General features: G+C 47.2%; 1 protein-coding gene across 1 annotated transcript; it reads left to right on the top strand.

Annotated features, from left to right (window-relative positions):
* The first annotated feature begins 870 nt into the window (after nucleotides 1–870).
* LOC308146249 (sarcalumenin) lies at nucleotides 871–23,611 on the top strand. The gene is made up of 8 exons (XM_080517977.1): nucleotides 871–948; nucleotides 7,471–8,745; nucleotides 10,113–10,205; nucleotides 13,185–13,280; nucleotides 14,817–14,933; nucleotides 15,007–15,240; nucleotides 15,828–16,177; nucleotides 21,921–23,611. The coding sequence occupies exons 1-8, from the start codon at nucleotides 891–893 to the stop codon at nucleotides 22,419–22,421; spliced, it is 2,724 nt and encodes a 907-aa protein (XP_080374103.1). The 5' UTR covers nucleotides 871–890; the 3' UTR covers nucleotides 22,422–23,611.
* Nucleotides 23,612–23,883: the final 272 nt, after the last annotated feature.

Genomic DNA, 23,883 nt, shown 5'->3' on the forward strand with positions numbered 1-23,883 from the left:
TTAGGCAGAGTGACCACAGAAAAATGATCACCTTTAGACAATATCCACAGAAATGTCATCTGAGATTGACAAGAATCACAGAAAGATGCCGAATACAGAAAAATAGACCAAACAATATAGTTCATAAAACACAAAATTATGTGAAATGGCCACATTTTTCGAGATATTGATTCGAGAACCACAGGGTCCAAAAGATATGAGTTCAAGGAAGGCCAGAACAATCTCATAATGTCCTCAAGTTTAAATAAAACGGGCTAAAATGACAAAAATCAAAAACAAGCACAAAATGACCAACGAACAAAATATGATCTGAGGAAACATTAAAAATGAGCCCAAAAGGTACGAAAGACTAAATGGCCTCAAGGAATCATGACAACAAAATTATGTAAATTAGCCTTGAAGTGATGTTAAAAAAAAAAACAAGCCAATCAGGATATCAGACTGAAGACGCCACGGACGCAGTGAAGACCACAGAAAGATGCAAAAAAAACACACAGAGATAATAAATGATCTTAAACAAACATAAAGACCAAAGTACCAGAGAATAATGACGACAGTCGAGATGAAGTCACAGAACGCCATGACAGAAAAAGATACCAAATGACCAGAAATCACCTCAAGCACACACACACACACACTTCCCGGGTTCTCTCTGGCGCCCCCCAGTGGCTCCCCACCCTGCACTAAACGTCGGTTCGATCAGGTTGACACTCTGTGTCCTGCTTCTCCTCTCAGGGCTCCTGATCGCCACTCACAGCTGTTCCAACACACAATGGCGGCCGTGGCTGCAGCTGCCGCGCCCCGCCTCCACCGGCGCGCCCTCTGACCTTTCCGCTGGACGGCAGTATATATAGCAGGCCGAGATGAGAGGAAGGCCCCTGGCAGCCAAGATGAAGTCTGTGGCATGTGCGTGCTGCTTGCTGTCCCTACTGGTGCTGTCGGCAGCAGGTACGGTGCAGGACCGAAACTCGTGTTTGGCGTTGGGAGTATTTAGGAATCCTGTACTGACTTCATCCAGTCAGCTTGGACATGATGCACTGCAGTTGGATCTGGTGTCTGTTTGAGCACTACACGTCTTCTGCTAGTCTGATAACTGTGACTTTTTAGCCTGATTTGTGCATATTTGTTGATTCCGATATACTCGAGTAAAGAGGCGTGTGGTTTCTGTCAGGGTTGTGCTTGTAGTTGAGTATCGAGGTGAGGTGTGTGTTAAGCTTTGATGTTGACAGTGACAATCCGTAAACTGTGAGCTGTCAGAGCTGTGACGTGACCGCCGTGGGTGGAAATCTAAGTGGCTTGGATCAACTGCAAAGAATCACCAAAACTCCATGAAATCATTTGTTGGAGCTTTTTCAATTCACCTTCCTTGCTCTTGACATTTCACACAGTCCATGTGAAGCACATGTGTTGCTTTTGGAGGTTTACCGGTTGACTTGTCGTTCTCTCTTGGTGCAGAGGCGGAGTACCCTTGTCTGTCCTTGCAGGGGCTGATTTGGCCACTCCGAACTGCTGTAGTCGGTTGTCAGGCATCAGACAAAGTGGTTACCAGACACTGTGTTCGTACATCACTTTTAGGGGCTCAGGAATGCTCACAGATCACGTACACGTTCACATGCAGGGACTCATTTAGGTGCACTTGCATGCAATTACAGGCCAATTATAAAATCAGACACGGGTGCGAGCAGACTGGCCGTCTGCAGCTAAAGTCAGCTCCGTGTTTAAAGCTTCGCCTCGCCTGCTTGGAGTCCATCTGCAGAGCTGCTAATCTGTCATTCCAGGCAGCCAGTGCTCGTCCAGGGGATGTCCCGTCTAAAACTGGCAGCAGGCAGAGGACATGAAGGACCACGGCACAGGGGCACAGCAGCTGTCCTGGTTAGAGTTACTCTGCTGGGGGAAAACTAAGTGACATGACGGGGAAACCTGCTTTTATTGTAGATCCACTTCTTTTCATGTATTTAAGCACGATATCGATAAGTTTGACAGTTTGTGTGCTGCACCGCATCAGTCCGATGCATGGATTGTTTTCTCCTCATTGCAAAGAGACGTTGAGTCGCACACTGTTGCAGGGACTCTGAGCAACAGTGCAGCGGCGTCTCAGGCTGACCTCCTGACAATCACAGGCAGGAGACGAGCGTCATGCTTCCTGAAAATAGGAGTGGAATTATCCATCCTTCTTTTCACCCTCTGACTCATTGTGGGACTATTTCTGTCTGCGATGAGCACTGTCCTGCAGCCAGGCACCTGTCCCACTCCGTCCCCTATGGCCGAGCCCTGCAGGCCTGCAGCAGCAGCAGTAGGAGAAGCAGCCACAGTAGCAGTTGCAGCAGAAGCAGAAGCAGCAGCAGTAGCATTAACAGCAGCAGAAGCAGAAGCAGCAGCAGTTGTATCAGCAGCAGCAGTAGCATTAATAGCAGAAGCAGCAGTAGTAGTAGTAGTAGCAGTAGCAGCAGCAGAAGCAGCAGCAGAAGTAGCAGCAGAAGCAGCAGTAGCAGCAGAAGCAGCGGCAGAAGCAGCAGCAGTAGCATTAACAGCAGCAGAAGCAGAAGCAGCAGCAGTAGTATCAGCAGCAGCAGTAGGAGAAGCAGCCACAGTAGCAGTTGCAGCAGAAGCAGAAGCAGCGGCAGAAGCAGCAGCAGTAGCATTAACAGCAGCAGAAGCAGAAGCAGCAGCAGTTGTATCAGCAGCAGCAGTAGCATTAATAGCAGAAGCAGCAGTAGTAGTAGTAGTAGCAGTAGCAGCAGCAGAAGCAGCAGCAGAAGTAGCAGCAGAAGCAGCAGTAGCAGCAGAAGCAGCGGCAGAAGCAGCAGCAGTAGCATTAACAGCAGCAGAAGCAGAAGCAGCAGCAGTAGTATCAGCAGCAGCAGTAGCATTAATAGCAGAAGCAGCAGTAGTAGTAGCAGTAGCAGCAGCAGAAGCAGCAGCAGTAGCATTAACAGCAGCAGCAGTAGCATTAACAGCAGAAGTAGCAGCAGAAGCAGCAGTAGTAGAAGCAGTAGCAGCAGAAGCAGCGGCACAAGCAGCAGCAGTAGCATTAATAGCAGAAGCAGCAGTAGTAGCAGTAGCAGTAGCAGAAGCAGCAGTAGTAGTAGCAGTAGCAGCAGAAGCAGCGGCACAAGCAGCAGCAGTAGCATTAATAGCAGAAGCAGCAGTAGTAGCATTAATAGCAGAAGCAGCAGTAGTAGTAGCAGTAGCAGAAGCAGCAGCAGTAGCATTAAGAGCAGCAGCAGTAGCAGAAGCAACAGCATCAGTAGCATTAACAGCAGAAGTAGCAGCAGAAGCAGCAGCAGTAGCATTAACAGCAGCAGCAGTAGCAGCAGTCGCAGCAGCAGCAGAAGTGGAAGCAGCCACAGCAGCAGCAGAAGTAGCAGTAGCAGCAGCCGCAGCAGCAGCAGAAGTAGCAGGGGCAGTCAGTCGCAGCAGCAGCTGGGAGCCCCAAGCCACCAGAGAGGGTCTTTAACACAGCCAGACAGTGACAGAGCTGCACCAAAACCTCCATAACACACCTGATAATTTACTGGTTGCCTGAGAAAAGCTCAGGGATAAATCAGAGGCATGCTGATAGCATGCCTCTGATTTATCATGGCGATAGAATAATGTTTCCTACTTAACATACAGTTGTTTTTATATATTTTTTAAATATTTTATATATATTTTTTATGCCATGAGGATGAAGGTTTTACAGTCATATCCAGACAATAAAAGTAATACAGTATTTGTAAATGTGTGCTTTGGTAATCCTATTCCATTGAAAAGTCTGATAATTTGACAATGAAGAAAATGTAAATCTTCTCTACCAGCAGTTTTTCTTTGCTGCTCTGTACAAATGAGTAAAATAAAAGGAAATAATAATCGGCATTTCTGTTGCTATGAGGCATGATCAGAGAAGTCATTTAATAAACATGGATGTAATTACTTTTTGTGAATAGTTTATAATGAATGGAGACAATGTATAAATAGTAATAACAATTAAAGATTTTTTTTTTCCATTCATATACTGTGCAATTCAAACAATCATTTTAACCATGCTTCGGATTTCTAGAATGTAATTGTATAATAATTATATATATATAATACATTTCTTCAATTTATCTAAGAAATCACTGCAATCCCTTATTAGTCAAATCTATTAGAGGAATCAGAAATTGGAGCATTTTAACATGATCATTTAGAGAAGATGTGACTCCTGGATCTCATTGATTGCTGAGGGAACATGTGACATCTAGTTCCAATCCACTGACACTCACTTGTTGAATAAAGCAGCAGCCCATGAAGGTGACTGCGTCGATAAAGTAGAAGATCATGTTGTGCTGTCAAAGCAGCCAAGATGATTAACGCGCAGAAATCACAAATGAAGCATTTTTTACTGTTTTATTTTAGAATTAACAAAAGAAAGAGGAAAATAAATTCAGCAGTTTTCTTCTTTTATTGATTACATTGGTTAATTCAATTAGGAAGATGCTCTTAATGTGAAGGTCTCTTGAAATAAATTGATTTATGAAATAAATACAATGACAGGATAAACAGCGAATACACACACGAGCATTGCAGGTACAATGGATACGTTAATGTGACTCACATTAAAATATCATTCATGTTGATCTTCACATGCTGAGCCAGCTCTGGATAAATTAGGCTCCTTCTCTCCAAACAGCAGGAGTTACATGAAATGGTAACAGAGACACAGCAGCTAATGCTATAACACTGAGCCAAGCTGAAACCTTAGAAATGGTTGGTTTTCATGTGATGATTGGCATCAGCATGACTTTTGACAATGACCACAGTCTGCAGGGGATTTATTCCCAATCATCGGGACTGAACAGACTGAAAGGTGCTCGAGGTTTGACTCGGTTATTTGTAACACCTCGTACGTATGTAGCGACGTGTTCTCTAACTCCGCCGATGTTCTAATGCAGACAATGTGACAGAGCGGCGTCTGTAGACTGCATCCAAATCTGTCTCTCGTGGTTTCATCCTCCTGTTTCCCTCCACTAATCAGCCTCTCATTTAATTACTGACACCTACGGTACACTTAAGTCTGGCCAAGACACGTTTTATATGAGCACAGGATAGAAGCTGGAGGTCGGACGGACATGTTGAGTAACATCCTATTGACGAATCTCTGAAATTCATGTCGGACTTCTTCAAGACGAAGTGCTCCAGCAGTCTCGTGGCTTCACAGGAATAAACACAGCGAACACCAACGCCCAAGATTCTACTTTGACATTTCCTAACATCAATCTTGATTAATAATTGCAAAGGTAAAATTTCTTGGTGTTTGCACGCAGCACGGAAGCGTGGGATTACCAACCCGATCTCCACTGGTCGCTGATGCTGACAGCCGCCTCACGAGGTGCTAAGCTAACAGAGCTCTGCAATACAAGAGGTGACAAGCGACATCGAGAGAGCAGATTTGTTTGATGTGTGATTCAGGGTCTTAAAATAGGGGAAAGAAAGCGTCACGGGTACATAGAGTCCTGCTGGAGTAACTCAGGAAAGCTGCAAGAGCATTAAGCTTCATCCAAGCTCAGAATATAAAGTATCTCAGCTCAGGAACAGCTGATCTTGGTTTGATGGATCTCTGCTTGGCTTTACACGTCTTCTTTCACACACTCATTCGAAACACAAACCACAATTAAAAACCGTTTTGTGCTCCTCACACATCATACACCAGAAATGGGCTGCATCTTCAACAAAGTAAATAATAATTGTTAGAAATAAAAAAAATAATAATTATAAACCTCTCAAAAAATAGCTAATTCATTAAAAACAGATTCTTGTTTACAAGGACAACCTGACAAAAGACAGAATACCAGTTAATCTCCAAGACCAGTAAAAATAAGAATAAAATTAAGAAGAGATACTTATTCAGTTCAATTTAGTATTTACTTGTGTCTCTTTAGGGAAATTAGTGTTGCAGCAAAGTATAAAACATAAACTACATTCATCCATGCGTCCATGCGTCCATGCATCCATGCATCCATGCATCCATGCATCCATCCATCCATCCATCTATACATACATACATACATACATACATACATAGAGCAAAAGCAGCTTCTACCCAGGACAGTCACATGGTCACTTATGGAGCAGTACTGCATGCCTGTACACTGGAGGAGGAAAAGCCACTGGGAGAACATGCAAACTCTCTCCTGGACCAACGCCAGCCATCTTCTCACTATGAGGCAACACGGTTAACCACAACATTTACTCTTGGATAGAAGGAACCATTAATAAAGCTTTCATTAATACTTCCTCCAGAGTGTCTCTAAAGCCCCTAACAGCTGCCATCACCGACGAGGCTCCGCCCCTCACACTGACCCCGTCCCGTAACTTGAACGGCTCACAGGCATCCAGCAGCCTCACGTCAGGCCGTGAACCACGGTGTGCTCCTCCTCTCAGGTTATAATTAAATGGAGGTCACGGCCTCCTGCTCTTTGTGTGCTGCGGGTCCATGTCATGTCCACGTGTGTTGTGTAACAGAGGGACTCCCCTGTTCACAGGAGCCAGGCTCGCTGTAATGGAGGCTGAGCACAGGCTGTCTGGAGCCCAACCAGCTCCGAGCTTCATGAGCCAGCAATTTAAAAGTGTCTGCCGATGCACCATTGAAAGAAATGTCACGGAGAAACTAAATCCAAAGGAGGGACAACATTTGTTCAATACTCCGGAAAACTCTTCAAGAAAGGCCTCAAAGAAACCCCTGCAGTAGAGGATTGTGTTTTATATGAGTGCTCTGACATGTCATCATGGCTGGATGTTGAAAGTCGTCTAGTTGAGATTAGGTTTGAAAAGTAGAAAACTGATGAAGTCATGTTCAAACAAGCTCGTTCAACATTTGCATCAGCCTACATAGACACTTATTGTTCACTATATGGATCATTTGATCTTTTCAGCGTAAAAGTATAGACGTTGGAAGGAAGAGGAGGAGGAGGAGGAGGAGGAGGAGGAGGAGGAGGAGAGCAAGCTCACTTCATCAGTGAATGAATGAATAAATATCTACCTCATGGATGAGTTAAAAATTAAACAGCAATCAACAAAAAGGCTTTGCAACTAAAGTTTCAATCCTTTCCCTCAGTGATTTATATTCATTCAGAGGAAGCTCAGCTCCACGTCGACACCAAAGCGATGGCATTAATAGTTTCCTCTCCCTCCGCTGCCTCCTCTTGAATTCTCCACACAACTGTCCTGTCTTTGTCAACCTGAAATAGTCTGTTCCTCCCCGCCTCCATTCAAGGAGTTGAAACCTGAGTCTGACCTCCGGGAGGTGCTGAACATGTGATCGGCTCTGTTCTCACTTTGAGATTTTAGTGCAGATCAAGTGCTGACGTAGCAAATAAAAGTGGCCGGTTGAGGGATGGACGAGCTGTGCAATGTTAAATCTAAGGAGTTTCACTGGAATGCTCTCATGCTCGCTTTTGGTTTTTCGTGATCATCTTCATTAGATGAGTGCGTGTTCTTTTTTCTTCTAAGATCTCCTGCCAGAGTCCTCCGTCGCTGACGAGGAGTCTCTGGTGCATCTGCAGCTCCAGCAGCCAGAAGACGACCTCTTCTCCTGTGGATGCGACGTGCCAGAGGAACACGCCAGTCAGAGCTCCTCCAATGACACCCCGGCCCCAAAGAGGGCCGTGTGTCAGCCCTGCAAGCCCCCGTCGGCCGGACAGTCTGAAGAAGAGCTGGTGTCTTCCTCGGAGCACGAGGAGGAGGAGGAAGAGGAGGAGGGAGTCCCGCCACCCGAGGGGGATGCTTCTACTGAGGAGGTGGCGAGTGAAGAAGGACAAGAAGAGGGAGATGAAGAGCTGACCTCTCAGGAAGAACCAGAAGCAGAGCCTGAAGAGGAGTCATCAGAGGAGGAAGGAGAAGCAGCGGAGGAGGCTGAATCACCTGAAGATGAGGTGGAAACAGCTGAGATAGAAGGAGGAGAGGAAGAAAAGGAGGAGAAAACCAAGCAAGATGAAGAAGTGGAAGAGGAATCATCCGAGGAGGAAGAGGAAATAATTGAGGCGGAGGCAGAAGAGGAGGAAACTGCCGAGGAGTCAGTCGATGCTCCAGAGGAGATGGAGGCAGCAGCTGAAGAGCAGGTGAACATGGATCCTGAGGGAGAGGAGGAAGAGGAGGAAGAGGAGGAGGGCAAATCAGACCCAGAACCAGAATTGGAACCAGAGCAACATCTTGAAACTCAAACTGAAACAGAGGAAGCAGAAACAGAAGAACCAGAGTCAGATGATGAGGCTGAGCTGGATCCAGAACCTGAAGCCAGTTCTGAGGTGAAGCCAGAACCGGTGGAGGAGGAAGAGGAGGAGGAGGCGATGGTGGAGGAGGCGACGGAGGAGGAGGCGACGGAGGAGGAGGCAACTGTGGAGGAGGCGACGGAGGAGGAGGCGATGGTGGAGGAGGCGACGGTGGAGGAGGCAACTGTGGAGGAGGCGAAGGAGGAGGAGGCGACTGTGGAGGAGGCGACTGTGGAGGAGGCGACGGTGGAGGAGGCGACTGTGGAGGAGGCGACGGAGGAGGAGGCGACGGTGGAGGAGGCGACGGTGGAGGAGGCGACGGAGGAGGAGGCGATGGTGGAGGAGGCGACGGTGGAGGAGGCGACTGTGGAGGAGGCGACGGTGGAGGAGGCGACGGAGGAGGAGGCGATGGTGGAGGAGGCGACGGTGGAGGAGGCGACTGTGGAGGAGGCGACGGTGGAGGAGGCGACTGTGGAGGAGGCGACTGAAGATAAGCCTGGAAAGTCTAAACTCAAAGGTAAAAAAATGTCAATTATTTTGATTGTTTGATGGTCTGAACTCTTGTAAAAAAGACGTTGTGTTGATTTCCTGCTGTTTCACCATGAAGCTGAACCAGAGGAGAGACTTGAATGTCTCCACTGACACTTCAGAGGACAGATCCTCTGACATGTCCCTTTGCGGTTGTTGCTTATTAAGGAGGCATGTCATGACAGGAGGCCTGGGTGTTGACACCGGCTATAAAAGACCAAGGAAAGTCTTTAAAGAGTTTTTCAACCTTTTAATCTGATGCTGTCGTTTGTCACTAACTCATCTCTCTGTAGTGACGCTGATGACAAGATTAACACAATCTCTGCACGATTAATTAATTAATACATTAATTAATGTCTGCTTTGTCTAAATTAAAACAATGACACATTTTATTACACATTTTATAAACAACTTCATATTTCATTTTAAAACTTTACCAACATTATATGACGTGTCTAAGATTTAATGTGACGATTGGTTAGATTGAGGAGTGACGGCAGGTGAGCCATTTTGTTGTGTTTGCTTAATGAACACATTATAGCTCATTTCTTCTATAAATGTTAACAAAAGAAAGAAACATGAAAATACAAATAGCTTTTCTTTGTGTACTTCGTCTTGGTTCACATTCAAAATTCTCAACATTTCTTTAGTGATGTTCAGTTGCTTATTGTTTTTGTGGGACCAATATAATACATAAAATCAACCCAATATTCTTTCCACTGTTGAAAGAAGGTGATGAGGTGTCACATGATGACAACAGCGCTAATGGATTGATTGCAGTTTAAATGTTCATCTCTAGTGTCAGAATGCTAATAATAAACTATATAGCTCCCAGAGATTTAGTAAAGCCATGAGCCATACCTACACATTATATACACAACATAGAAACCACTATTGGGTAAGTAATTAAACGCATATTGATGAATAAAGACTAAAAACGATGATTGTTGTGTCTCTGCCTGTTGAAGTCCTGAAGTGACAGTGTCTTCCTCTCGTTCGGTCTTGAACATGCCAGAGCTCCAGAATATGACACTGTGTGTCACTAAAGAGGAATTAGCAACAACCTCTGGTACAGAATACACAATAAAACGGACTGAAAATAGACAGATAGAGAGACAACAGCGTGATCTAACTGTGGAATCTAAACTCAGCCAGATGGTGTGATCACTCGCAGGATCACACAGGAGACCTTCCACCTGGTGCAGCAGATATTACAGAACCAAGCTGGTGGCGTCACTGAGTCAGTGGATGCTGTGATACAACACGTTACTTGTCATGTGTCGGAGACGGTCTTTGCTAGTTTTGTTTTTGGACATCAGCAGTGGACTGATGGTTTGTTCCTCAACCGCATCACAGACAGAGAGACCTCCGGCCCGGCACCGAGGGACCGCTCGCACATCGAGGAGACACTGCAGCTGGCGGGCGGGGAACCCTCAGCAGAATTCTCAGGTCTGTAACACACTCTCTCTGGTCTGTAACACACTCTCTCTGGTCTGTAACACTCTCTCAGGTCTGTAACACACTCTCTCTGGTCTGTAACACTCTCTCAGGTCTGTAACACACTCTCTCTGGTCTGTAACACTCTCTCAGGTCTGTAACACACTCTCTCTGGTCTGTAACACACTCTCTCTGGTCTGTAACACTCTCTCAGGTCTGTAACACACTCTCTCTGGTCTGTAACACTCTCTCAGGTCTGTAACACACTCTATCTGGTCTGTAACACACTCCCTCTGGTCTGTAACACTCTCTCAGGTCTGTAACACACTCTCTCAGGTCTGTAACACACTCTCTCTGGTCTGTAACACTCTCTCAGGTCTGTAACACACTCTCTCAGGTCTGTAACATTCTCTCTGGTCTGTAACACTCTCTCAGGTCTGTAACACACTCTCTCGGGTCTGTAACACACTCTCTCAGGTCTGTAACACACTCTCAGGTCTGTAACATTCTCTCAGGTCTGTAACACACTCTCTCTGGTCTGTAACACTCTCTCAGGTCTGTAACACACTCTCTCAGGTCTGTAACACACTCTCTCTGGTCTGTAACACTCTCTCAGGTCTGTAACACTCTCTCAGGTCTGTAACACACTCTCTCAGGTCTGTAACACTCTCTCAGGTCTGTAACACTCTCTCAGGTCTGTAACACACTCTCTCAGGTCTGTAACACTCTCTCAGGTCTGTAACACTCTCTCAGGTCTGTAACACACTCTCTCAGGTCTGTAACACTCTCTCAGGTCTGTAACATTCTCTCAGGTCTGCAACACACTCTCTCAGGTCTGTAACACACTCTCTCAGGTCTGTAACACACTCTCTCAGGTCTGTAACACTCTCTCAGGTCTGCAACACACTCTCTCAGGTCTGTAACACTCTCTCAGGTCTGTAACACACTCTCAGGTCTGTAACATTCTCTCAGGTCTGCAACACACTCTCTCAGGTCTGTAACACACTCTCTCTGGTCTGTAACACACTCTCTCTGGTCTGTAACACTCTCTCAGGTCTGTAACACACTCTATCTGGTCTGTAACACACTCTCTCAGGTCTGTAACACACTCTCAGGTCTGTAACATTCTCTCAGGTCTGTAACACACTCTCTCTGGTCTGTAACACTCTCTCAGGTCTGTAACACACTCTCTCAGGTCTGTAACATTCTCTCTGGTCTGTAACACTCTCTCAGGTCTGTAACACACTCTCTCAGGTCTGTAACACACTCTCTCTGGTCTGTAACACTCTCTCAGGTCTGTAACACTCTCTCAGGTCTGTAACACACTCTCTCAGGTCTGTAGCACTCTCTCAGGTCTGTAACACTCTCTCAGGTCTGTAACACACTCTCTCAGGTCTGTAACACTCTCTCAGGTCTGTAACACTCTCTCAGGTCTGTAACACACTCTCTCAGGTCTGTAACACTCTCTCAGGTCTGTAACATTCTCTCAGGTCTGCAACACACTCTCTCAGGTCTGTAACACACTCTCTCAGGTCTGTAACACTCTCTCAGGTCTGTAACACACTCTCTCTGGTCTGTAACACTCTCTCAGGTCTGTAACACACTCTCAGGTCTGTAACATTCTCTCAGGTCTGTAACACACTCTCTCTGGTCTGTAACACTCTCTCAGGTCTGTAACACACTCTCTCAGGTCTGTAACATTCTCTCTGGTCTGTAACACTCTCTCAGGTCTGTAACACACTCTCTCAGGTCTGTAACACACTCTCTCTGGTCTGTAACACTCTCTCAGGTCTGTAACACTCTCTCAGGTCTGTAACACACTCTCTCAGGTCTGTAGCACTCTCTCAGGTCTGTAACACTCTCTCAGGTCTGTAACACACTCTCTCAGGTCTGTAACACTCTCTCAGGTCTGTAACACTCTCTCAGGTCTGTAACACACTCTCTCAGGTCTGTAACACTCTCTCAGGTCTGTAACATTCTCTCAGGTCTGCAACACACTCTCTCAGGTCTGTAACACACTCTCTCAGGTCTGTAACACTCTCTCAGGTCTGTAACACACTCTCTCTGGTCTGTAACACTCTCTCAGGTCTGTAACATTCTCTCAGGTCTGCAACACACTCTCTCAGGTCTGTAACACACTCTCTCAGGTCTGTAACACTCTCTCAGGTCTGTAACACACTCTCTCTGGTCTGTAACACTCTCTCAGGTCTGTAACACACTCTCAGGTCTGTAACATTCTCTCAGGTCTGTAACACTCTCTCAGGTCTGTAACACACTCTCAGGTCTGTAACACTCTCTCAGGTCTGTAACACACTCTCTCAGGTCTGTAACACTCTGGTATCTAAAAATACAACATGATTACAATCATGTGAGTATTTGTAACTTGTTTTACACACACACACACACACACACACACACACACACACACACACACACACACACACACACACACACACACACACACACACACACACACACACACACACACACACACACACACACACACCTTCTATGCAGTCCACCGTGTGAAATGTGTTTCAGACATTTGCAGTGTAAATGCCTAAAGCCACAAATTTAAATTAAAAAAATGGAGCCAAATGTTTACAGCTCCTTTGTGTGTGGAAAAGAAAAACAGATGTTTGCATGCAAATGAAAGAAACTTTTCTGAAAATGACTTCACGATATCTGAAGCTTTGCTGAGCCTGTGCGTGCCTGCGTGTGTCTCGAGGCAGCCGACCAATTAGTGTAACTCTGTCCAGAAAGTTCTGTTCTGCCCAAGCAGATTGGTTCATTTCAGACGAGGCTGCACTCGAGCCAATTTCTTAATCACTTCAGCTCCATTCAATAAACTTCACAAGTGTAATTCATCACACACAGCAGACGTAATTGTTGTCATCAGTCGTGGTAGCATGAGATTTTGTAACCGTGTTGTTCGGAATGAATCTTTGCCTTTACATGCTGACCGTCACAGCCTCACTCTCATCTCTCCAGGCGCCATGAAGACCCTGTTAAACATCTACCACAAGGCCATCAAACCAATGGAGGAAGCCTTCAAGTACAATGAGCTCAGGCAGCATGAAGTCACAGGTAATTTCAACAGCATTCATTCAAGTCTCAAAGGCCCAACTGAGCAGCAGAAGAAGAAACTCTTGAAAGGGTTTAGAACTCAACAGTAGTTGACATTATGCAATTGGATATAAACTCAAAAATGATAAGGAAATCAAATGTTTCATTTCAAATGTCATCCTGTAACTGGTGCACATTCATTTAGTGGTGAGTATGAGTCAGGCATCCCAACTCTGGCAAGGCAACAAATTAAATAGATAAATAAGAATCCAAATATTACCATTTGTGTACAGCTTCCAATGTACACCATTTAAATATCATGAAGAATTAATTGCTCATTCACCAAACCTTCTTTTGGGAAATTTTCACCCAAACCACTCACTAGGATTCAATACTGAGCTCGGCACACGCCTCAACATATACAACAAATTAAGCTGCAGGCAAACCCTAAAGTATAAATATTGTGGTAATTAACGAGCAACATGGAGCCAGAATGCGACATTATTTAAACCAGTCTCACGAGAAAACACAATAAAGACTCTGTCTGCTGAAACTTAAAGGAAACTCTGTGCAGGCCAGGTACCTGCAACTTTGTTCCATAACACTTGAGGGCAGAGTCTTTATTATGTATGCTCAGCAGCAGGACGGAGGCCTCAGTGTGCCACGTGACTCTAGGACGCCTTGTGGTGGATTATTGAATTACAGAGTGGCACTTTGTGAACGTGTGTGGCACCAAATGCCCATGAATCTGTTCATGGGTGAAAACTGAGCTGACGAATGACAAATATCAAGAAAGCAGGACTATTTTAACTGAGGAGTGTGTGCTCAAGCACTATTACAGTTCAATATTTCATCTTAAAATGAATAATGGAGTAGAATATCTTGTTTAACTATTTAAATGGAGGGCAGGATATTAAGTCTTTTCACATGATATAATCTGTCAGTAAGTATGATACTGACCGTGGTCGCACACACTTCACCATTTAATATCATTAAAACTCTTCAAATCGTATTTATTGTGTATTTCTGTAGAATAGAATAGACTAGAATACAATAGAATCTTTATTGCCATTGTCACCAGTACAATAAGATTAAAAATATAAATAAAGAGAGATAAAAATACAAACAAATAGACACTCATCAATCACACACAGGCTGGTTCCTGACATAGATATATTGTACATTAGTAGTTTGTTGTAGTGTTAAGTAAAGGGACTGCAGTGTAGTGTTTGCCTGATGGCAGCCGTTCAAACAGTCCAGGGTGTGAACCGTCCCTGATGATACTGTGGGCTACTTTTGCTGTTACTTTCTTTTAAAGATCAATAATGTGCTATTTACTGTCCCGCTATATAATGTATTACTTGTGCTTTAATTGATTTACTAAAGGCATGAGGGAAATGTTTTAAAACTTGCACTAGTTTTATACATATTCTATTTTTCCTGAGATTGTTTTTGAAATATTGCATCAGTGAGGTGAAGTGAGTGGCCACAAAAGGTTAAAGAGCATTTTTATGGACATCACCTTCTTTCTTCTTCATATTTATCTCCAATGTGAAGACGGAGAGATCACCTCCAAGCCGATGGTCTTGTTCCTGGGACCGTGGAGCGTGGGGAAATCCTCCATGATCAACTACCTGCTGGGTCTTCATGGCTCCTCCCAGGAGCTCTACACAGGTCTGCACGCGTCGAGCCTGATCGGAGGACGAGTGTGAATCCTGCGGTCACCTTTCCCCTGTCCCTCCACCAGGCGCCGAGCCCACCACCTCCGAGTACACTGTCATCATGCACGGCGAGAAGTTTCGCTCCGTGGAGGGCATCGTCATGGCAGCGGACAGCTCCAGGTCCTTCTCACCCCTGGAGAAATTTGGCCAGGGTTTCCTGGAGCGGCTGGTGGGCGTGGAGATGCCCCACAAGCTGCTGGAGAGGGTCACGTTCGTGGACACGCCAGGCATCATTGAGAACCGCAAGCAGCAGGAGAGAGGTGGGGAAAAACACTGAAACACATCACAGCAGTGTGATAATGAAGTCATCATGATCGTTTGTTCTCTGTGAAACACATCTGGAAAAACTAAAAAAAGAAACAGGCAGACTGACAATGGAAGGAGCCTGAATTAGACATAGATCAACACTTCAGCCCCCCAACACACTTTAAAACTTATGGTTTCTCATGTGATGGTCATTTGAAGCACACTTGTAAAAGGTATCCGTTTAAATTACTCAGAATTCAACAATATTACTGAGATACATTTCAAATGCATGCATGTTGATTTAAATACATACAGTCAATCATTTTAACTAAACTGGCCACTTTGGTTATAATACATCATCCTGTTTTATGTAATGCACTCTTTCAGATTTATTTATGATTTGCTAACCCATTTTAAGACTCGTATTTTAAGAATTTTAAGATTAAACTTCAATGAAATTCAACTTTATTTATATAGCACCAAATACAACACAGTCCTAAATAAAGGATGCAAATGAATTCAGCCTCTGTCAAGGCTGTCCAAAGCCTTATGTGCCGTTATAGAGGGTGTTGACCCGGAGCGACCTTCCTCTGGTCTTCAGGCTACCCTTACAACGAGGTGTGCCAGTGGTTCATCGATCGAGCTGATTTGATCTTCCTGGTGTTCGATCCCACCAAGCTGGATGTGGGAGGAGAGCTGGAGATGCTCTTCAAGCAGATGAAGGGTCGCGAGTCCCAGATCCGCCTCATCCTCAACAAGGCCGACAGCCTCTCCAACCAGGACCTGATGAGGGTCTACGGAGCCCTGTTCTGGAGCATGGCACCACTGATCAACGTCACCGAGCCACCCCGGGTCTACATCAGCTCCTTCTGGCCCCAGGACTATGCCCTGGACACCAGTCGGGAACTCTTCATGAGAGAGGAGATCTCCCTGCTGGAGGACCTCAACCAGGTAAACCTCTCTCTCTCTTTCTCTCTCGCTCTCTCTCTCTCTCTCTCTCTCTGTCTGTGTGTCTCTCTGTCTCTCTGCTGATGATAAGAAGAATATATTTCCATTATTGGACACATAAAATAGTTGTTAAATTTATACATTCTCATCTTAATTATTTTAAGAAAATAGGTATAACTTTGCAATAACTACACAATTCAGCATTTTATACTTCAAGTCAGCCTTCATTCATTCATTCATCATTCATTCATTCATTTATTTTTGTTTCTTTCCTGAAAGCAAAGAACAACAGTAACAACTGTACACCCTAAACGATCAGCAACACTTCCATGATTAGGGACAGAAGAAAACATTCTTATATTTAGTTGCCTCTTATTTAAGAAAAATGAAAATAATAATAATTTTAAAAAATTTAAAAATTTGACCATGTCATAAAATGTAAAACCACACTGGACATCAGAACCGAACATTTATCCATCCATCCATCCATTATCTGCCACTTATCCGGTGTCGGGTCGCGGAGGCAGCAGTCTAAGCAGGAATGCCCAGACTTCCCTCACCCCAGACACTTCCTCCAGCTTTTCTGTTGAGAGACATAGTCCCTCCAGTGTGTCCTAGGTCTGCCCCGAGGCCTCCTACCGGAGGAAAATGCCCAAAACACCTCCCTGGGGAGGCGTCCGGGGGGCATCAGATAAAGATACCGGAGCCACCTCAGCTGGCTCCGCTCGCAGCGGCTCTACTCCGAGCTCCTCCCTGGTGACTGAGCTCCTCACCCTATCTCTAAGGGTACGCCCAGCCACCCTACAGAGGAAGCTCATTTCAGCCGCTTGTATCTGGAATCTCACTCATTTCTGTCAGCTGTATTGATATGAGGAGACATCTAAAACGTGCAGGGCTGGGGCCCTCGAGGACCAGGATTGCCTATCCCTGCTGTAGGTCCTGGTTTGATGAAGCCAACAGAACAACATCATCTGCAAAAAGCAGAGACGAGATCCTGTGGTCCCCAAACCGGACCCCATCCGGTCCCTGGCTCTGCCTAGAAATTCTGTCCAAGGACAGCCCTATTGGAGGCCAACATGCAGTGGGACCAGGTCCTACTTACTGCTGGCATATGTGAACCTAACTCCTGCTCCGGGCATACAGGGACCGAACAGCCCTTAACAAAGGGCCCCAGACACCACACCATACTCCCGGAGCACTCCCCATAGGACGCTCCGAGGGACACGGTCGGATGCCTTCTCCAGATCCACAAAACACATATGGACTGGTTGGGCGACCTCCCATGAACCCTCCAGAACCTGGTGGACAGTATAGAGCTGGTCATGTGTTCCGCAACCAGGACAAAAACTGCATTGTTCCTCTTGGATCTGATGTTCAACTAACGGCCAGATCCACCTCTCCAGTACCCTGGAATAGACTTTCCCCAGCGGGCTGAGGAGTGTGATCCCCCTGTCGTTGGAACACACCCTCCAATCCCCCTTCTTAAAAAGAGGGACCAACACCCCGGTCCAGAGGTAGTGTCCCCACCACCCCACGATGTTGCAGAGACAGGTCAGCCACGACAGTCCCTGCACATCCAGAGACTGAAGGAACTCTGGGCTTCACAACTACCTTGGTGAATTCAGCTTGGGTAATGGACGAGTTCAACTCTGAGAACCCAGCTCCTGCTTTCTCAATGGAAGACGTCATGGTGGGATTGAGGAGGTCCTCGAAGTATTTCTTCCACCACCTGATGACATCTCCAGTTGAGGTCAACAGATCGGCACCTCCACTGTAAACAGTGTTGGTGAAAAACAGCTTCCCCATCCTCGGGTGCCAGACAGTTTGCCAGAATTTCCTCAGGGCCAACCAATAGTCCTCCTCCATGGACTCCCTGAACTCCTCCCAGACCCAAGGTTTTGCCTCCACCACGGCCCGGACTGCGGTACACTTGGCTTGCCGGTACCTGTCAGCTGCCTGGGGCGCTAACAACAGCCAATAGGACTCCTTCTTCAGCTTGACAGCATCCCTTACTTCCAGTTTCCACCACCGGGTTCGGGGATTGCCGCCACGACAGGCACCAGAGACCCTGTGGCCACAGCTCCGAGCAGCAGCTTCGACAATGGAAGGGGAGAACATGGTCCACTCGGACTCAATGTCTCCAGCCTCCCCCAGGATCCATGAGAAGCTCTCCGGGAGGTGGGAGTTGAAGACTGTGCGGACAGAGGACTCGGCCAGGCGTTCCCAACAGACACTCATGACATGTTTGGGCCTGCCGAGTCTATCCGGCCTCCTCCTGGTCCAGCGCATCCAACTCACCACCAGGTGGTGATCAGTTGACAGCTCTGCCCCTCTCTTTACCCGAGTGTCCAAGACACGCGGCCGGAGATCAGATGACACGACCACAAAGTCTATCATTGACCTCCGGCCTAGGGTGTCCTGGTGCCACGTGCACTTATGGACACCCCTGTGCTCCAACATGGTGTTCATTATGTACAAACTTTGGCTAGCACAGAAGCCCAATAACAGAACACCACTCTCGGGGACGCCGTTCCTCCCAATCACCCCCTTCCAAGTCTCGCTGTCATTGCCATGTGGGTGTTGAAGTCCCCCAGTAGAACAATGGAGTCCCCAGTTGGAGCACTATCCAGCACTCCCCCAGGGACTCCAAGAAGGTTGGTTACTCTGAACTGCTCTCTGAACCCTCTGGTTCACCAGGTGAACTCCAATGCATGGTGGCTGAGCTGTGGGGCAATAAGCAAGCCCCCGCCAGCCCGCCGCGTCTCCTGCAACCAGACAAGTGGAGTGTCCAGCCCCTGTCGAGGAGCTGGGTTCCAGAGTCCAAGCTGTGCGTGGAGGTGAGCCCGACTATATCTAGATGGTATCTCTCAACCTCCCGCACAAGCCCGGGCTCCTTCCCTGAGGGGCATAAAGCCTATGTTGTTGGGGGCGACAACATAGCTCCAAAGATCATTCGGGTACTCAAACTCCCCCACCACGGTAAGGGAGCAGTTCAAGGGGGAGACCAAACATTTTATTAAACTAAAAACCATGAAGATGAAGAGAACAGTTCAAATGGATGTGATGCGTTCAGCAGTACGATCAGAGGTGAGAAGAGAGGAATGCTGGAGTCCAGACCTGCTGTGTTGTGCAAAATGCCAAAATGAAACTGCAGTGATTACAGAGCTGCAGCTGGAGTCTCGGGCTGCAGCTGGAGTTCAGAGCTGCAACTGAAGTCCAGAGCTGCAGCTGGAGTCTAGGGCTGCAGCTGGAGTCTAGAGTTGCAGCTGGAGTCCAGAGCTGCAGCTGGAGTCTAGGGCTGCAGCTGGAGTCCAGAGCTGCAGCTGGAGTCTAGAGTTGCAGCTGGAGTCCAGAGCTGCAGCTGGAGTCTAGAGTTGCAGCTGGAGTCTAGAGTTGCAGCTGGAGTCCAGAGCTGCAGCTGGAGTCCAGAGCTGCAGCTGGAGTCTAGAGTTGCAGCTGGAGTCCAGAGCTGCAGCTGGAGTCCAGAGCTGCAGCTGGAGTCTCGGGCTGCAGCTGGAGTTCAACTCTGAGAACCCAGCTCCTGCTTTCTCAATGGAAGACGTCATGGTGGGATTGAGGAGGTCCTCGAAGTATTTCTTCCACCACCTGATGACATCTCCAGTTGAGGTCAACAGATCGGCACCTCCACTGTAAACAGTGTTGGTGAAAAACAGCTTCCCCATCCTCGGGTGCCAGACAGTTTGCCAGAATTTCCTCAGGGCCAACCAATAGTCCTCCTCCATGGACTCCCTGAACTCCTCCCAGACCCAAGGTTTTGCCTCCACCACGGCCCGGACTGCGGTACACTTGGCTTGCCGGTACCTGTCAGCTGCCTGGGGCGCTAACAACAGCCAATAGGACTCCTTCTTCAGCTTGACAGCATCCCTTACTTCCAGTTTCCACCACCGGGTTCGGGGATTGCCGCCACGACAGGCACCAGAGACCCTGTGGCCACAGCTCCGAGCAGCAGCTTCGACAATGGAAGGGGAGAACATGGTCCACTCGGACTCAATGTCTCCAGCCTCCCCCAGGATCCATGAGAAGCTCTCCGGGAGGTGGGAGTTGAAGACTGTGCGGACAGAGGACTCGGCCAGGCGTTCCCAACAGACACTCATGACATGTTTGGGCCTGCCGAGTCTATCCGGCCTCCTCCTGGTCCAGCGCATCCAACTCACCACCAGGTGGTGATCAGTTGACAGCTCTGCCCCTCTCTTTACCCGAGTGTCCAAGACACGCGGCCGGAGATCAGATGACACGACCACAAAGTCTATCATTGACCTCCGGCCTAGGGTGTCCTGGTGCCACGTGCACTTATGGACACCCCTGTGCTCCAACATGGTGTTCATTATGTACAAACTTTGGCTAGCACAGAAGCCCAATAACAGAACACCACTCTCGGGGACGCCGTTCCTCCCAATCACCCCCTTCCAAGTCTCGCTGTCATTGCCATGTGGGTGTTGAAGTCCCCCAGTAGAACAATGGAGTCCCCAGTTGGAGCACTATCCAGCACTCCCCCAGGGACTCCAAGAAGGTTGGTTACTCTGAACTGCTCTCTGAACCCTCTGGTTCACCAGGTGAACTCCAATGCATGGTGGCTGAGCTGTGGGGCAATAAGCAAGCCCCCGCCAGCCCGCCGCGTCTCCTGCAACCAGACAAGTGGAGTGTCCAGCCCCTGTCGAGGAGCTGGGTTCCAGAGTCCAAGCTGTGCGTGGAGGTGAGCCCGACTATATCTAGATGGTATCTCTCAACCTCCCGCACAAGCCCGGGCTCCTTCCCTGAGGGGCATAAAGCCTATGTTGTTGGGGGCGACAACATAGCTCCAAAGATCATTCGGGTACTCAAACTCCCCCACCACGGTAAGGGAGCAGTTCAAGGGGGAGACCAAACATTTTATTAAACTAAAAACCATGAAGATGAAGAGAACAGTTCAAATGGATGTGATGCGTTCAGCAGTACGATCAGAGGTGAGAAGAGAGGAATGCTGGAGTCCAGACCTGCTGTGTTGTGCAAAATGCCAAAATGAAACTGCAGTGATTACAGAGCTGCAGCTGGAGTCTCGGGCTGCAGCTGGAGTTCAGAGCTGCAACTGAAGTCCAGAGCTGCAGCTGGAGTCTAGGGCTGCAGCTGGAGTCTAGGGCTGCAGGTGGAGTCCAGAGCTGCAGCTGGAGTCCAGAGCTGCAGCTGGAGTCTAGAGTTGCAGCTGGAGTCCAGAGCTGCAGCTGGAGTCCAGAGCTGCAGCTGGAGTCTAGAGTTGCAGCTGGAGTCCAGAGCTGCAGCTGGAGTCCAGAGCTGCAGCTGGAGTCTCGGGCTGCAGCTGGAGTCCAGAACTGCAGCTGGAGTCTAGGGCTGCAGGTGGAGTCCAGAGCTGCAGCTGGAGTCCAGAACTGCAGCTGGAGTCTAGGGCTGCAGCTGGGTCTAGAACTGCAGGTTGAGTCCTGAGGAGAAAACGTCCTCCTGCTCCACAGGAAGCTGAGTCTTATTTCTTGGGCTCAGGCGCTCACGATCTGCTGTCTGGCCTCCAGCTCACACTCCTATTCTGGCCTCCTCCCCGGGTCATCACACATTTCCAAGTTGGTCCTCCCTCCCTCACAAACATCAGCGTTGCCATGGTTACAACATTGTGCTTATTGTCTTTGCATAAACAACACGAGATAAATTATTGCGTAAACATGTTGGAGGTGTGGAAAGACTGTTCATCTCTCCTCCTTCTGCCTCCAATCTTCATCCCTCCATCTTGTCCTCACAGGTGATTGAGAATCAGATTGAGAACAAGATCGCGTTCATCCGACAGCACGGCATCCGCGTGCGCATCCACGCTCTGCTGGTGGACCGCTACCTGCAGACCTACTACGAGCGTCTGGGCTGGTTCAGCGACCCCTATGAGGTTTTCCGAGACATCGTCGATGACCCAGACAAGTACTACATCTTCAAATCCATTCTGGCCAAGACCAACGTCAGCAAGTTCGACCTCCCCAACAAGGAGGCCTACCAGGACTTCTTCGGCGTCAACCCCGTCTCCAGCTTCAAGCAGCTGTCGTCCCACTGCAGCTGGACCGGCGGCTGTCTGCTGGAGAGGATCGAGAGAGCCGTCTCTCACGAGCTGCCGGCTCTGCTCAGCAGCATCAGCAAGAGCGCAGACGCTCCGGCTCCGCCCAGGGCGGCGCCGGCTGCCCCTCCCCCTCTACCTGGTACCTGCGAGGGTCCCGGGTGTGAAGAGAAACCCAAAAACCGCTGGAGGAAGGAGTGAGGAAAAGAGGAGACAGATGACAGCAGCAACCAGAGGGTTTCCTGAGAATAATCCCTCTCTGCTGTGGTTTTTCAGGTCGGCGTGTGGAGAGACTGAGCAGCAAGGAAATAAACGAGAGGGTAGAAAAACATCCACAGAACTTCAGTACCAAGCAGATCGAGTGAGGCCTTTTCATTTTGTGGTGCAGTTTCAATGTGCATGATATACCGAACATGCACATTTTCAACTCCTTTTACATGACTACCAATAGTAACTGCTGCACGCTCTCTTACGTGACATTTCCGTACACTTAAATGAGGTTGTAGCACAAAAAAAGCCCTGACAATTCAAATGAACTCTTTGACTTCTGTCATGTGTTTCTCGGCACCATAACTCTCAGACACTTGAAAGTTGAAGTTATCTAAAAAAAAAAGAAAACTGTAGCAGAAGTTTTCTGCACATTATTCATCAATCATAAATCTGTCAAATCCAAACGAATCCAGTCGAGTTTTGAAAGGGTTAAAATGTTACAATGTCGAATATAGAATAAAAAAAAAAAAAAAAAACAGTTTCAGCTTTGGGAAGTCTCATTATATGTGACTGAAATCTGAGGATAACTGTTGTATTCTTTCTCAAGCATTTGAAGTTTGTACATCATTCACATTGTTTTCATCAGAGGACGCCAGCAGCAGCTACACTCCTGCAGCGATAAGAAATGCCACCACCCGTTTATCTTATGCGTGCAAAGTTTGACAATTAAGTCACAGCTGCTGGGATTTTCACTCCCTCAATTCTCCTTGCCACCAGGTTGATACGCAAACAATCTCTGTCTGTTGCTGATACAAAAAACACAGAAGTAGATGCTGCAGTGTTTTTCTTAGTCACAATATTGTTCTGTACTAATGGACTGTGATCGTTTTCTTTTTATTCTGCTGTACAATGTTTATATTAGAAGCCATTTCTATTAAAAAGTGTATTTGCCCAATTTGAAATAAGTGAATATAAATGTGTATACGTCTCCAAATTTAGCAGTATTTTCCGTTCACGGTGCACATGTTGCTTTTCCAGCCCTCTAAACTGCCATCAGTTTTACCTCAACGCGGCTGAAGACCACATGTGCATTTCCATTAAAGTGTACCATAATCCTTTTCCTCATCCTGTCTGTTTTTAATCGTGTGTGATTTCTTTTGAGTAAACAACAAAAACAATCAGTGAGCCTCTTTTCTTTTGTGAAGCCCGCAGGAAATAAAAATGTTGCAGATAAAACATCGTTCTGTGCAACAATAATATCATTTCATTTGATTGTTCAGATGAACACACACACGCGCGCGCGCGCGCGCGCACACACACACACACACACACAGTTGATAGATGTCGTTGGATTTCCTCCAGCAGTTACTAAAAGCAGCCACCAGGTGTCGCTTCCATTCAGGATGAACTTGCAAACAGGTTTTCTTCTTTTCATGATAATAAATAGACAGAT

The sequence above is a fragment of the Blennius ocellaris genome (assembly GCF_963422515.1).
Source record: "Blennius ocellaris genome assembly, chromosome: 3".
NCBI classification, from domain to species: domain Eukaryota; kingdom Metazoa; phylum Chordata; class Actinopteri; order Blenniiformes; family Blenniidae; genus Blennius; species Blennius ocellaris.

What these genes read in the sequence shown, in the direction of transcription:
- LOC308146249 (XM_080517977.1), top strand. Translation starts at nt 891, where the DNA reads ATGAAGTCTGTGGCATGTGCGTGCTGCTTGCTGTCCCTACTGGTGCTG. An exon ending in TGGAAAGTCTAAACTCAAAG is followed by an intron (nt 8,746 to 10,112) that starts GTAAAAAAATGT and finishes ACCGCATCACAG; the next exon opens with ACAGAGAGACCTCCGGCCCG. An exon ending in CTCCCAGGAGCTCTACACAG is followed by an intron (nt 14,934 to 15,006) that starts GTCTGCACGCGT and finishes TCCCTCCACCAG; the next exon opens with GCGCCGAGCCCACCACCTCC.